General features: G+C 42.4%; 1 protein-coding gene across 1 annotated transcript in view; it reads left to right on the plus strand.

The window, feature by feature from the left end:
- kiaa0825 (KIAA0825 ortholog) overlaps positions 1–14,585 on the plus strand; it is a 114,635-nt gene that overhangs the window by 7,572 nt on the left and 92,478 nt on the right. Inside the window, exons 2-6 of the mRNA XM_008288626.1 lie at positions 2,007–2,175; positions 2,454–2,648; positions 2,907–3,092; positions 3,297–3,621; positions 13,400–13,567. Of these exons, the coding sequence (XP_008286848.1) occupies positions 2,007–2,175; positions 2,454–2,648; positions 2,907–3,092; positions 3,297–3,621; positions 13,400–13,567 (1,043 nt within the window). The remainder of the gene's footprint in view (positions 1–2,006; positions 2,176–2,453; positions 2,649–2,906; positions 3,093–3,296; positions 3,622–13,399; positions 13,568–14,585) is intronic.

The raw sequence follows: 14,585 nt of genomic DNA on the forward strand, positions 1-14,585 counted from the left end.
TACTCACACAATCTGTCAAGGCTATGTCTTTTCTATATAATGCAGGAAAAAAGCAGAAATATGCATGGTATCCCAGTAAGTTTAAAAAATATATATGGTAAAGACCTACTTTAGTGAACAGTTTAATAGTTTTGCACTTGTGTAACAAATATTGCCTGGCGTCAAATCACTCCAGACACACAGAAAAACACCCACTTTATAATCAGGGTTTCTGTCAGTCAGCACATTGGTGTCAAGAGAATAAAGGGAGATGCATCATCTGGCCTGTATAAAGAAGAAGGAAAGAGCGAGAGAGTAAGGTAGTTAACGAGAGAGAGAACAATATCATTAGGCAGTGTTCAATCTAGAGGATAGCGGTTTGCAACAGTCTATAACATTTTATCCCCTTGCGTTTTTCCCCTCTGAAACGAAAGTGTGTCAGATTGAACGGTTATTTAATGTGTTGCCATTGTAAGACATCTGGATGTGTTCATGGCCCAGGAGCAGGCAGGAGGCAGTTTATAGACCTGCGGTAGGGGATGAGCTGTCTGGTGGGGAAATGGCACTTTGGCTTTGTATCATGTGTACTAACAGACATACACACACTCAGACACACACGTGGAGGACACAGAGGTGTATTTGTGCAACTAATTAATATTTTCCCATTGTAATGATTATTTCTTAAGATATTTGATTAATTGTTCAGCCTGTAAAACGCCATGACAAGCGCTCATTGAAAATCCATAGTGATGCATATAACTTAATAAAAAAAAAAAAAACATAAATATGACATAAAGTAAAAACATCTTCAAACCATTGTTTGATTTTATTTTCTTAATTGATTTTTGTTCATCAGACAATGGACTGTGTAATTAATCATTTCCATTCCACTATATGCACTACTACATATATTCATTTATGGAGGCTTCTATAAACACACAACTGCATGTGAACACAATGGCGGTGTTCACAACAGCATAACATGTTTAATTATGCAGGTATGTAGGCCTGCACACACACTCGCAGACACACACTCTCACTCTGTCTTACATATCCAAATATATATGCATTGATTTGCATGGAAATGACTAAACATGTCGAGCCCAAAGATGTCATTTCTAATCTGTCATATTAAAGAGGGAACTGAATAGCTGATGCCGTCTGTTAAAATCAAAAGAGCGGTGTTTGTGTGTGTGTGTGTGTGTGTGTGCGCGTGTGTGTCAGGGGAACGAGTAAGACATGAAATGGCAAGAAGTGTGTGTCTCAGATGCCTGCCGATGCCTGTAATGCCACTTCACACCAGATGCTTAGCACACGCTCACACACTGATATATCGATGTCTGTGTTCATTACTGTTGATGCTCCTGTATCTGTCTCCTCACAGTACAGACAGTGAAATAGAGTGAGGGAGAGCCGAATGTGACGTGGTGCGTAGGTCCGCGTGTATCTTCAGCGAGGTGTCTGCGTGTTGGTATGACAGCAGTGCGACTTTGCGTTGTTGCTGTTTGTTTGTGGTGCAGCAGCAGCAGTGTCTTTATTTGGGTGCGTTTGAGTGATTGGGCTGTACTTTATGTCTCATCAGTCACTTTTCAAAATGAATAGACAGTGTCCCAGCAGATCTTGACAGTCAAACATTTTTTTCCCCAGTCAGAAGTGGGTAGGGGAGTTGTTTAGATAAACGAGAACATGGTGGCCATCAGACGGACCAGCTCTAATCCAAATCATTGTCGTAAGGTACAAGCTGTCCATTTTTAACAACTAATACCGTAAAGCTGAGGATAAATTTGATATCAAATGGCACATTTCTACATAGTTTCTTCCTTTCTTTTGTTTTTAGGATTTAACATTCGCTCCTTAGGGGATATTTTCCTCACAATCTTTTTTTTATACATTGTTTCCAGTTCAGTTTATTTTATCCTAAATTGCGATTAATTTAATGAGTTATTTTACTCTTTTACTCCAAGCTTGTGAACAGTTTCATTGCCCTTACTTCTCAGACTTTTACGATGTGTCTCTTTTCCACTCAGCATTGAACAGCAGCTGAAGGAGCTCCAGGCCAAAATGGGAGACTCCCGGACAGCCGACCGTCCACCAAGTCCTACAGAGTGCCTGCACTGGTTCAACATCAGAATGCAGAACCGATTCAAGCCTGCTACCCCAGGACATCAGGAGCTTATGGACTTCTTCAGAGCTCTGGTAATACATCAGGATGATAATGACACTGACTGATGTTGATTATCATCTCCATCATAGTGTGTTTGTTAAATCCTTTACAGATAAACTGTAGCAATTTCCCACCTACTATGTCCTCCTATTATTATTATTCAGCTATCTGTTGAGTTGCATCTCTGTTTGTTAACAAGGCCTCCAGGTCAGAAGACAACCCCTTAATCATTCTGAAAGGTCTCATATCTTGAGGTAATTTTCTTTCTCCTCCTGTGAAATTTACATCTTCATTCCTTGGTTCCATTCAGCAACAGTACCTGAGATCTGAAGAAGAGACGAAGGAAGAGGTGACACTCCAACTGCTGCTGAATCTGTCTGCCCAGTGCGGCGTCTGCTTCCCTTACACCCCTTCTTCTTCCTCCTCATCCTCCTCTCTTAATCCTCCACTGAATGCCTCCTCCATCCATTTGGTGCACACAGTCAAAGACGACTCTTCATTAGAGGTAATGCACAATTTTTGACTCAGTTCAATGTTCTCTTACAGTATTAAATTTGTTGTTGGGTTAATTAATTTAATGTGTAATTCGGCTGCTGAGTGTACTCAAATGAAGATATACTTAGCTGCTTAAGCTGTACTTGTTTTACTTCACCTGAGTTATGGCACTATTAACCACAAAAGATAAATATTCAATTACCTCCTCTGCAGTGTTCTTGATCATTAGTGTATTTTTGCACTTACCCGTTTTATTATTTCCTTTAAGATCCAGGAGGCGTGGGATGATGTACGTCTCCGGCTGCGACGCTACCTGATGGACCGGCTGTCTTCCCGCAGCCCAGAACAGCCTGGTCCCAGACAAATTTTCACTCTGTCCATGCTTGATCGAGTCCACTGTCTGCAACAGCTTTTCTTTCTTTATCCGGAGTGTGAGGTGCTCACACATTACCAGGTGCAGTAATACAAAGAAGCGAGTGAAATAATCCAGTAGAATTAATTTTCTACTCGGATTTTAGCATACATGTCAGGGTTTTTTTCCCACCATAGTCGTGAACTATGTTGCTGTTAAATCTCAGATCAACTTTATGTATTTGCTGTATGATACATTAGTACACTGGTGATTTTACAGTATATTATTTTGGTTTTATGTATCCAGGCCCTGAGACGCCAATTTGTTCAGAGTATTCTACATTCAACTCTGAGCTCCAGCCCAGGCGGTGAGACTGGCTTTGACAAACTGGCTATAAGTTTCTCCTCCGTGGTCCCAGTTCTGACCCAAGCCCTTACAGAGGAGCTGCAGGTCCTTTCAAGACTAGCAGAACCCCACACGGTCCTCGGTTTTGTTAATGCAGCCTACCTCAGCACAGTGGCCCAAGAGCTGGCCTCCCTGATGGAGAAAGAATGTGAAACTGCCCAGAGGGACAACACCGCGCTGAGCAGCAAGATAAAAAAATATTCAGCCAAGACCCGGGCAACTGTAGGTAAGTGATATACTTAGAGTTTATTTAGATGAGCCTCAGTGCTTTTCACTCCTACCCTCTTCCCTTTCCTCCTGCTTCTCATTGTTAGCCAATAAAGGTGATTTTCTCTCTCTGTCCTCTCCATTTTTACTTTTCTTTTACTTTTCAGCTGTAGTGTGTAGTGATCTGAGCCAGAGCCAAGGCCTCTGTAAGTGACTGTCAGTAACTGCTGTTCCCATTGTAATTGCTTTCTTTTTTACGGCCCTCGTTCCTGTCTGCCATTCTTTTTCCTTTGCCAACAAAAAGAGAAGAGCAGTATTTCCAAGGCCAAGGCTTCTTTTGAAACTACTTCTAAACTCTATTTACCACACACTGCATTGATGACTGAAATAAGTCCTGATCTCAAAAATGTCCAAGGTTTGGGCCACAGTGTGTTTAAGCTCGTATTCATTTGCTTCTTTATCTGGAAAAATAAGGCAATATATTCAGTGTCACCTTGGCCAATGGATTATTTAGTGTTAATAGCCATATCTCAGTTATCCTCTTTACATGCATGCCATTAAAAAGAGAACAAAATTAAGTTTATTAAAACATACCAAGTACAGAGCTGCATTCGCACCTTCATGCAACCTCCTGACCTTACTGTGGAGATGGGAAATTGATTAATCTTGACCTTCCACTAAATTTCAAACAGTGTTACAGCTGTGTAGGAAGAACAGCAGGGTGTTGAGAAAGAGCTGGTGCAGGAATAAGAGCAAGGTTCAACATTCTCTTGACCTTGTTACACAGTAGGGGAGTATTTGAGAGAAAAATCATGAAGAAGTACTTTTAATATTCGCCACCAATGCAGAATATGTCACTGTGAACAAGCAGTGATGTTATACACTGAGACTAGAGAAGAGCACAGACCTTCACACACCGTGTCACTTCTTATACTTAATTCCCCCCATATTCTCTTTGTTTGTTTCGTATTGGCCTATTTACAGCTTGCTGAGGGTAAAGATTCACAATAATAAAAAAAAAGTGTGTGAGCCATTGTTTACTTTTTCAAAAATGGTGCACATGTCAGCTTCCCTGCGGAACAGGGAGAGGAGTGCTTTTGCATCTGCCATTCTTCGATAAACACACCACCAGCCTCGCTTCTTTTTTCCCTTCTCTCCCTCCCTCCATCTCTCTCTTTCCATCTCCCTCTCTGGTTTTTACTTTCCCTCTCCTTAAACGTGAGATGAGAGGAGGCAGCCAGGATAATTGGCCATGCGTCAGTTGGGCTGTTTGATCACGTAACGCGGCGGAGGCTACACACCTACGTGCCGCTCAACAAACCGTCAAATGTAGCACCGGAGGCAGAACATGGCTCCAAAGGGAGCGAGGGACCCATGCTGTGTAATGATGGTAAAATGGAGCAGTTTTGCCTGTGCTGGTTTTACTTATGTGTTTCTGTGTGTATGTGTGTGTGTTTGACTATCAGCTGCAACACAGCTTTGAGGGCTACAACTGGGATTACATTTTTGTGTTGTTCACGTTTTAAGTCCCCCCCAAAAAGCTCAAGAACCCACATACCCACCATCCAAATGCCCGTGGCTCCTAAAGAGCCAAAGCTTGAACATTAATGCATAATCTGCTTTCACACTTTACTGTCTATACTGTATGTTACGCCCATAATTGTCAAGGCAATTATGACAGTGGTAAAAAAATGTGATTCTATTTTCATAAGCATGCAATGACTCCTTAGATCTCTCCCTCCTTCCCCGCTGTGTTATTGTTTATTTCTGAAGTAGAGGCTGGCGGTAGGTATATTTTGATAAGAGCCATGCCTGGGAGACTCTGTGGGCTCCCAGGGGAGCAGCGCTGTCTGTAGCATCAGCCACTGTCAAACCACTGAACCATTTAACAGCGTTCACAGCAAGATCTGCCTCCTCTTTTAACCCCACCGACTCAAAGGCAGGCTCTGACATTGTACCTAGACAGATGTGAAGGGTCTCAGCACCCCCCCCTCCCAAACCCACCCTCCCTCCACCCATTTTCCTTTACTTCATCTCTCCCACGTCCACTTCCTCTCCCTTTTTCGTTTCCCATTTTCCTGTAGTTTTCCAAGTGTAATGGGGTGAACAGAGAGACTGGGGATTGTACGAGACAGGTTGGTTGGTCAGGAACAATACAGACTTTAGACCTCACTAACACACCTCACTGAGTCTGCAGGGGAGTGGGTGGGCCAAGTCTACATGTGCATGTCTGTGTGTGTGTGTGTGTGTGTGTGTGTGTGTGTGTGTGTTGAATTGTGCCAAAATGAAAAAAAACATACAGTAATTTACTTTCATTTTTTCTGTGCGCTTAACTCTGTATGGTGCAAGAAAGGTTACTGCTCATTAGTTACAGTTTTAAAACTTTTGAACAATCTCCCAAATTCTACTATTTTATGATTTTCCGCAGTAGAAGTTGCACTTTTCAAAATTCTCAATCAATCAGACCTCATTTGTAAAGCACTTTTCAAACAAACAGAATGTTACAAAATGCAAAACAAAAGGTAAAAACCTATCGATGAAGTTTAATGGCCCCATGTTAAGAAAAAGTGCAAAAAACACCAATACCACCAAAATGTTTGCCTTGTCGCAGTGTTAAAATATGTTTTTACATTTTATTTTTTCACCTTGATGTGTGCATGTGTGGCTATGTAGGTTGGCACGTGTCCGTATTTACTCACAGTGTGTTTTCAATGACCTTTTAGCCCATGTCATGCGTCTGCCTCTTTTTCCGTAAGTTAGTGCTAGTGTGTGTGTACGTGTGTGCACACTAATTGCTGGCTTACTTAGAAAATTGTGTGATCAAGAGTCATTTAATGCCTCCCTTTTAAAAATGCATCATTAAATTTCCATATGGCATCAGTAATTTGCATACATATCCATAGGAGATCCGTGTTTTTGTAGGACATCAAAAGCTCTCATTCCAACTTCACTGCATACACACTTACAATTTATTCCCTAACAATCGGCCACAGGGGTGAAGTCGAGGTTGTGAAATTCTGTTCAAACACTTTGCAACCCCATTCTGATAGCACTGATTTGAATTCCACTTCCACTAATTTCCCCATATGACGACGTCGGCAGCTCCCTATAGATAAAAAAAGGATTGAGTTAGAACATGTATAGCAAGCACATTCACCACCGCCGCACCCCCCCACCCCTCCTCGCCCTTTCTGGCTCTTTGAACTCTTTCTTAGAGAAAGCACAGCAGCCTATTCAGCGGGGAGAGAGGTTCTGTAGTGACGCGAGATAGCTAGGCTGAGGCTCTGACTGGCATTGGAGGTGCTTGTGGGGATTGAGGCTACTTGGGAATGGCGTTTGTTAATATTTAATAAGAGCAGCTCCTCACTAGATCATATCTCTGCCTGAGTTTATACACACTGTCAGCCGGGGACGTGCACCCGCATGCTGCCATGTAATTATGGGCTAGGTAGGGGGGTTTGTGTGTGTCACTGTGTACACGTTGGCACATCTCCTTGTGTGATGCTTACGGTTTATGGATGATGTTTTTTTTATTTTTTTTATACTGCTCTCTTCGTGTCCTTGTAGATAATGAGAAGGCCTTGTTTAAGAAAGTTACCACACAGAGCAAGTGGTTGTTTACTAATCTTAATGAGAAGAGCAGGGTCTTTACTCTCTGGTTGTGTTTATGTGTGTGCATGTCAACGTTCATTTTCTCTAAATCATTGCTCCAATGAAATCGCAGAAAAGAATATGTTTCATGGCCCTTGAGAATGTGTATTATGCGTGCCATTTATTTTTTTTCCCCCCATTTCCTCAGAGTGGTCACAATGGCTTTTGTGTATCACTCTTGAACAGCTCAAGGATATGAACATTTTCCTGGCACCTTCTATTGAGAAAGCACAGACAAAAATGGCTGGCTTATTGAGAGCAGCCAGCACTTCGTGATGAAGAGTCAGTGTGATTCGCTGAGGGCTTGAAAACAATAATGCGAACAAGGGCACTAAACAAGTGGGATTTAATGAAATGCTCCCATCAAGACAATACATTCTTTCGTGTTCTTCATCTAGGCTACTTGGTTCAAGTACGCAGAGGAAGCCAGACAAATCTTAACCCCTATCTCACTGCAATGCTCACCTCAAAGAGAGCCAGGAACAAAGACAGACAGAGGATAGAATTTTTATTTTAAAGGAGATGAAACTTAGCCCTGCTTCTCTCTTACCAAACCATAAACTCCACCATTACAACTACACCTCCTTGCTGGCAAAGCAACTTAATTGAGATATCAAATATTGCTACTTTCTCCTTCTGTGAAGGCCAGGTGGCCCCTGCTGTGGCCTGGTTGGACAGCACCCAGGGAAGGGGCCACAAGAGACCAGGGTCTGGGTGGTTTGTGTGTGTGTATGTGTGCGTGCATGTGTCAGAGTGTATATTAGGGAATCACAGCAGGAGGCCTCCCATAATAAGGCTGTCTGAGTGAGCAGTGGGCCGCAACTGACGAAGAGGACCCCAGCTGTCACAGAGCCTAGCAGGCGGTCCACAGTGGCTCATAGTCTCCTTCTACCCACATACACACTGATACATGCACAGACGTACCCCAAGGCACCCACACGACCCCGCTTGACACCCTATGAGATGAACACACAAGGAGGCATGGATACACAGAAAACGCGTGCACAGAGAGACACACACACACCGAAGAGCTATTGCACAACATTACACCTCTTGAGTAAAGCCCCATGTTATGAATGAAGTGGCTAAAAAAAAATATCCCCATACACACATACGCAAAGACCAACCCATTTTGATATTTAAGTCCCTGGATATCAATGTGGACCCCAGGCAGAATGCTGAAAAGAAAAAAAAGAGAAGAAAAAGAAGCACATATGGCCACCGCAGGAGAAACTTGCAGGAGAGTCGAGTCACTTCCACTTGGTGCTTTGTTTTCAGTGTTTCTCTGCCGGACTTCTTTTACAGTTTGTCTGAAATACTTTAAACTGGACAGGAGATGTTTAGTTTCAATTGGCTATTTAGTTTCCAATCAGGCAACTTTGTTCTTCGGGGTACGACAAGGGTCAGCACAGGTCTGTTTGCAGGTCTTGAGGAATACTATTGCATTTGTGGGGGGAAAAAGCAAAAGTTGTATAAAGCATTTTGTAGCTCCAAAGAGAGCCAGTCTGAAAAATTGCCTCAAGTGACTTAATTTTGATGGAACGCTGGTTGGTAAACCTGACCTCTATACACAGTTTCATCTCTGCTTGCCGCATTAGCTGCTATAAACACTCTAATGAACTGTGGGTGGTCAAGTTTGGTTGTGGGTAATGTATTGAATAGAAGTGACAAGTACTCTGTGTTTGCTGTATCAGTTGTGAGGATTTGGTGAAGCACTGTTTTAATTAACAGACAAGTGATACTGAAATTTTTCATGACGTTTTAACCAAGTGACTGTGACACCGTCAACCTGCAGCGTTACACAAGGTAATGCGAAGCGGAGACAACTCAGAAGTGGCTAAAGTGTGTAGTTTGATTCCTTGCCATCGGACCTGCTCTCCTAACATCAGTTAAAACGTGTCTTTTTAAAAAAAATTTAAATCAGAGTATTCATGTCCAGACAGGATCTTGAAGCAGATCTATGCTTTATTTACATCTGATTAGATTAGCGTAACTGTCTCCTTTCAAGGAAGCTTTTGGCGACTGCAGATTCTCCAAAATCCAATTTCTGTGATGTTTATTAAAAAAAAGCAAAAAAAAACCCAGTAATACAAAAATTACTCAACTTTATCTTTTAAAAAAAAATAAATTTTATCTTTTAAAAAAAAATAAATTAAAACTTGGTCTCATTTCGTTTTATGCAATGCGAAAAGCACCTAGATTTTCAAAGGTGAAAGCTGTCATAAAATTGCTTTGTCTTTTTTCCCTCTTCCCTAATCAGTGGATTTAATGAAATCAGATGCTTACATCACCTGTAGAGGGTGTCGTCCAACACACACATCTGCACAAATACAGAAAATCGTCCTCACAAATTGTAATCACATGATAAGAGATCGGACGCCGGTTGGACAGCGTGGCAAGAGAGAGATGCAGACCACCCCTCAAATGGTCTGATTTACACTACAGAGAGACGGAACGAGAAAAAGAGGGGGAAATGAGGGACGGAGGATGAGAGAGTGAGAGATGCTGTGCGGGAGAGAAATTAAATCAGTGGCTAAATTATTGCATGATTGTCCATTCCCCAAAGAGTTGGGCATCATTTGGTAGAAAGTGTCTAATAATTGGTTTTCGGCCATGTCAGACACATGCAATTCCCCCTACTAATGGCTCTGTTAGGTAGAACTGGGCCTCCTGGGTCAGAGAAGGACAGAAAATAGCCAGACGGCAAAAAGCGCCCTACACCCTTGTCCGTTTTTTTTTTTTTTTTTCTTCTTCTTCTTTTTTTCACTTCAGATAAACGAGGGAACTAGAGAGAAAGAGAGAGACACAGAGAAGGGGAGAGATGGCAAGAAGGAGAGAGTGTGTATGTGAGCGAAGAGGAAATGAAGTGGCAATAAGTGCAGCCAAAGGGGAAATGCTCTTCACCGTGAGTTTAATACATCAGACTGGGGATTTGGCAGCCCGCCACACAGCAATTGTTTACCTTTTTGCTCACTGGCTGCATCTGTTCTGTTTTGTAAACGGCACTAAACTATTCGCCCGTAAACACCGGAATCAATAACAACTGCTAAGGGAATTCCCTTATCCCGCCCCTCCCTCTCTTTCCCTCCCTCTCTTCCCCATGTTTTCATCCCTATCCACCACCCCTTTTCCTTCCCCTAGATCTCCTCCTCTCTCCCCTCTCTCTGTTCCCTGCCAGTCAAGAGCAGTGTGTGTGTGTGTGTGTGTGTGTGTGAGAGAGAGAGAGAGAGAGCGAGCTGCTGTGTAGCTGGTGGGACCCACAGAGACAAGTAGAAGACTGATGGCTCGCCAAAAATACCTGCTCGGTTTGTTTGTTTCTTTTTTCTTTTTCTTTTTTTTTTTTTTCCTGTTGTGCTCCACTGTTGTCATTATTAAAAGCTACAAACTAAAACTGGCCACTGTAGACCGACAGAGTTTGATATTTTCAGACATTTCTCTACAATGTTGCTGTTCCACATGAAATGTAAAGGCCCACACATTTTGTTGAATAACATATGCTTTTAAGGGCTTTTGATAAGAAGCCTACAGCTTTTATGGTTATCACAGAAATACGGCTTACCATTTATCTTTTTGTTTATGCGACCATCCTCACACCATAATGTCATCCTGACACTGTAATGTCATACGGAGGAGCTCTTATATAAACATGTAATTTTTGCCCTGCTTTCAGCACCAGCTCCTCCTTTATTGATTCTCAGTACATTGACCTTTGGTTGAACTCTTCTGGCTGCTAGTGCCCTTCCTCATTCTGCTCTATGAGACATGCTATGTACTATGCTATATGACACACCTGGGTGCTTTTAAGCACACCCTCTCCATCAACTGGCTATGGGAGCCTCCATTTGGCCTCACTGTTGTGACAAAGGTATAATGAGGTTTAGATGGCTATGTACTAGACTGCTATGGCTATAGGGCTATTTGGCTAGGGAGACGACTATAAATACCTATATAGCCTATGCGGCAAAGCCCAGTGAAAGGCTGAGACACGGCATTGCTAAACATCAAGGTCATGTGTGACTATTTAGAGTGTGACTTACTGAGCAAGTGAAGCTGTCAGAGGGTCACAGGTTGAGGGAATGAGTAGAATGAATGACAAGGAAGGAGAGAGACGGAGCTGAAGCTCTGGAGAAGGTGATGCTCCAGATGAGGTAGTGGCTAATGGTTGTTATGCTCACATGAATGCCCCAGGGAAGGTTGGAATGGTGGCAGGAGGGTTGTAGTGATAGCTCTTTAGAGAATCCACTGGCTATATGTGGCTATAATCTGTGTGTCATTCATTCTTTTAATTTTCAGTTGAGAATTCAAATTCAGAAAATGACAAAAAAAAAAGAAAAAGAAATTGGTTCTTTCATTAATGGATTCAACACAAAGAAAAACAGCTTGTTTGTAGCAAATTTTTTGCTCATACTAAAAAAACTTTGTGTGTTGCATTTGATAAACTAGTAGCTAATTTAATGGAATGAATAGGAGCAGGAGCATCAATACAAGTATTTTGAAAAACATCAGTTTAAGTCTTCATTCACTTGAGCTGATACAAGCGTTAAACTGAAAGCATAGCATTGCCTTGGATACAGCAAGTTTGTCTGTAAGCCCGGTTTCACATTTGTTTACTTTTTTCATTTGATTCATCTTGATGGAGCAAATTGAACAAAGAACTGCAAAGCATTACATGGACCACTGGATTTCTCTCCAACGTGTCCTGTCTCGTCTGGTTAAGATGTTTGCTCTTGAGTTGTTGACAGCTTTAGGTTGCCCCTGTGTGAAGCATAGAAAGCTCTTGATTTGGTGGTGACTTCAGGAATAGACAAGATTGGTGGTGCGTGCGTGAAGGCGCAAGCTGGAGAACAAGGCTGGCACATTGATGTCTACCAGGTCACACGTGTACACATGCAGCATGAGGTCGTCTCTCTAGCACAGACTCCCACTGGACCCCATTACAGAGCAGCTGCTGAGCTGCAGACTCATGCAGCTTAATTACACACACACACACGCGCGCGCACACACACACACACACACAAGCACACATGTTTAAACACAACCCAAATAATTACACTTGCGATTTCATACATGCATTCACACACGCTCGCACATAAATACATGCATACACTTAGACTTGCAAACACAAACAAACTTGAGGTCAGAATATATTCCATGGTGACCACAGAATCTGGTTGCAGTGTGACAATTATCTTGCAAGACTGACATGTGCAAATGTGTGTGAAAGTGTCTTCCACAAATCAAGTTATTCATAATGACCTGCATTACATGAACATAAATATGTGTGTACAACAGACTCAAACAGAACCCAACACACACAAACAGACAAAAACTCATCGACTCTCACTCATTAATACTCATATAAACATACGCAAGTGCCCGCACACAACACATCGAGTCAGACCTCATGCATGATTAAACCAAACATCCTTGGGGACAGTATGTTGTCATATTGTCAGATTTTGTTTAACAATATAGCAAAATTACATTAGGATCCAGAGGCAATAATGTTACAATTATTGGAAAAAGACCCCCCTCTTCTTTCCATCTCAACGCTCAATCATCTCTTGCTTTTAGAGTCAAGGCTAATACTGAGCTCATCCATTCCCAAATGCCTTTGCAGTGGAGGAGCTCATTTAAGCGGACACACAAAAGTATTTGTGCATGTGTCTGGGAGTATGGCAACGCATCTCCCAGCCGCCCATTCTCCAGCTTAATGCGGAACATCCCCCGGGTGATGGCTTTGGCAGCCTCCAAAATGGGAAATCCATATTTGCCGAGGGGGTCATCGGCGGGTTAGGGGGAGAAAAGTTTTGTGCTGAGAGAGAAGGATGTGCATGTGTGACTTCTCGGGGAGCAAAGTTTTGCATATTTTTTCACTGTCTCTTTGTTTATACCGTGTATTGGGAAAACATGAATGGGTCGATATTTATAAGAGGTGTCGTGCGAGGCAAGACTTCAGGAGGGGGGGTGTTTTCTGATGAGTGCATGTAGGCGGGGAGGTTGGGTTGAAAACCTGTTTTCATGAAATTGTTTATTCCTTTACTGAACTGTAAACTGTAGTGCATCTCTCTGTCAGTCATACGTTCGTAGGCATATGCAGCGTTTATTTGATGTCTTGTTTTTTTCTTCCCCCCCCACCTTCACAGCACCGATGGAGCTTCCCATGAAAAGCAGGAGCTTCAGTTTGACCTCCCACCAGTTGAGGGCCTTAACCCAGCTGGCTTGCACCCTGCTGGGGTTTGAGAGCGACGTGAGGGAGCTGGTCACAAACATGACCTTCATTAACTGTACAGGAGACAGTCCCTGCGTAAAAGGTACAATTCTGTCCGTCCACACATGCACCTACGTACACCTGAAGACACTAACATGACAGTCTTCTTGGCCTGAAGTACACTTTATGTTCTACAATTTCAATTTATACAGTAGCCAATATTCTTCACACTAAATATTCTTAAAAATCCACAAACTTTCACTCCAAAAACAGTGATAAGGGTATTCCCCAACAAGATTTTTAGCCAGATTCTAAAGCAGCATTTAGACTATTAGGTAGGGAGTTTGAATTAACAGAACTGTATCAAATAGATGATGAATGAATAAAGCAAATAATTAGAAACCTATTTACTGAGTGTATTCGGGTTACAGCGGGGGACTGATAGCTTAACTATCCTACAGCCCTGCATGTGGGCCCACATACACACAGACACACACACATATATATTGTTACTTGTTCTAGCGGAAAGTCTGAGTTGTGGCTGAAGAAATGTGTTATTTTAGTTGGGAATTATCTTGGGTGTTATATAAGCCTTTAGTACCCTTTTCCTCTCTCCCCTTTGAACTGCCGCTGCAGAGATGTTAAATGAAAGCTTTTGGTGCATGGAGTAATTTCCATAAAGGTTACATTTACAAAAACAAGACTTGCAGAAAGGCTCAATTTACAGAGAGGTAAACAGCCTTTAAAGGGCAGTTATCCAAATCATTAATTCCAGGCAATCAAATGGCTTAATTACCAGAAATTCATCAGATGGGCTTAAAGGTCAAAAAGTGATGCGCTTGCTGCTTCCTCCTTCTTCCATTGCATGCGGTCTTGTTCGGCTAAATTGCCTCGCCTGGGGTCTTACTCCTCGCCTTCTGATTAGGAAACGGTGGCCTTGATGTTCAGGCTTTTTAATTGCAACCCAACCCAACATCCTGTATGCTTGTCTTCACGTCACCCCCTACAGTCCCCCGTCTCTGCACACATCCACGCAATCCCCCCCTCATGGATTTACCTCGTATGTGGATGATACTATCTGGGTTGAAATCAAATCTAATTCACAAATTTAGACTTGTAAA

The sequence above is a fragment of the Stegastes partitus genome, unplaced genomic scaffold (assembly GCF_000690725.1).
Source record: "Stegastes partitus isolate 25-593 unplaced genomic scaffold, Stegastes_partitus-1.0.2 Scaffold13, whole genome shotgun sequence".
Taxonomy (NCBI): Eukaryota; Metazoa; Chordata; class Actinopteri; family Pomacentridae; genus Stegastes; species Stegastes partitus.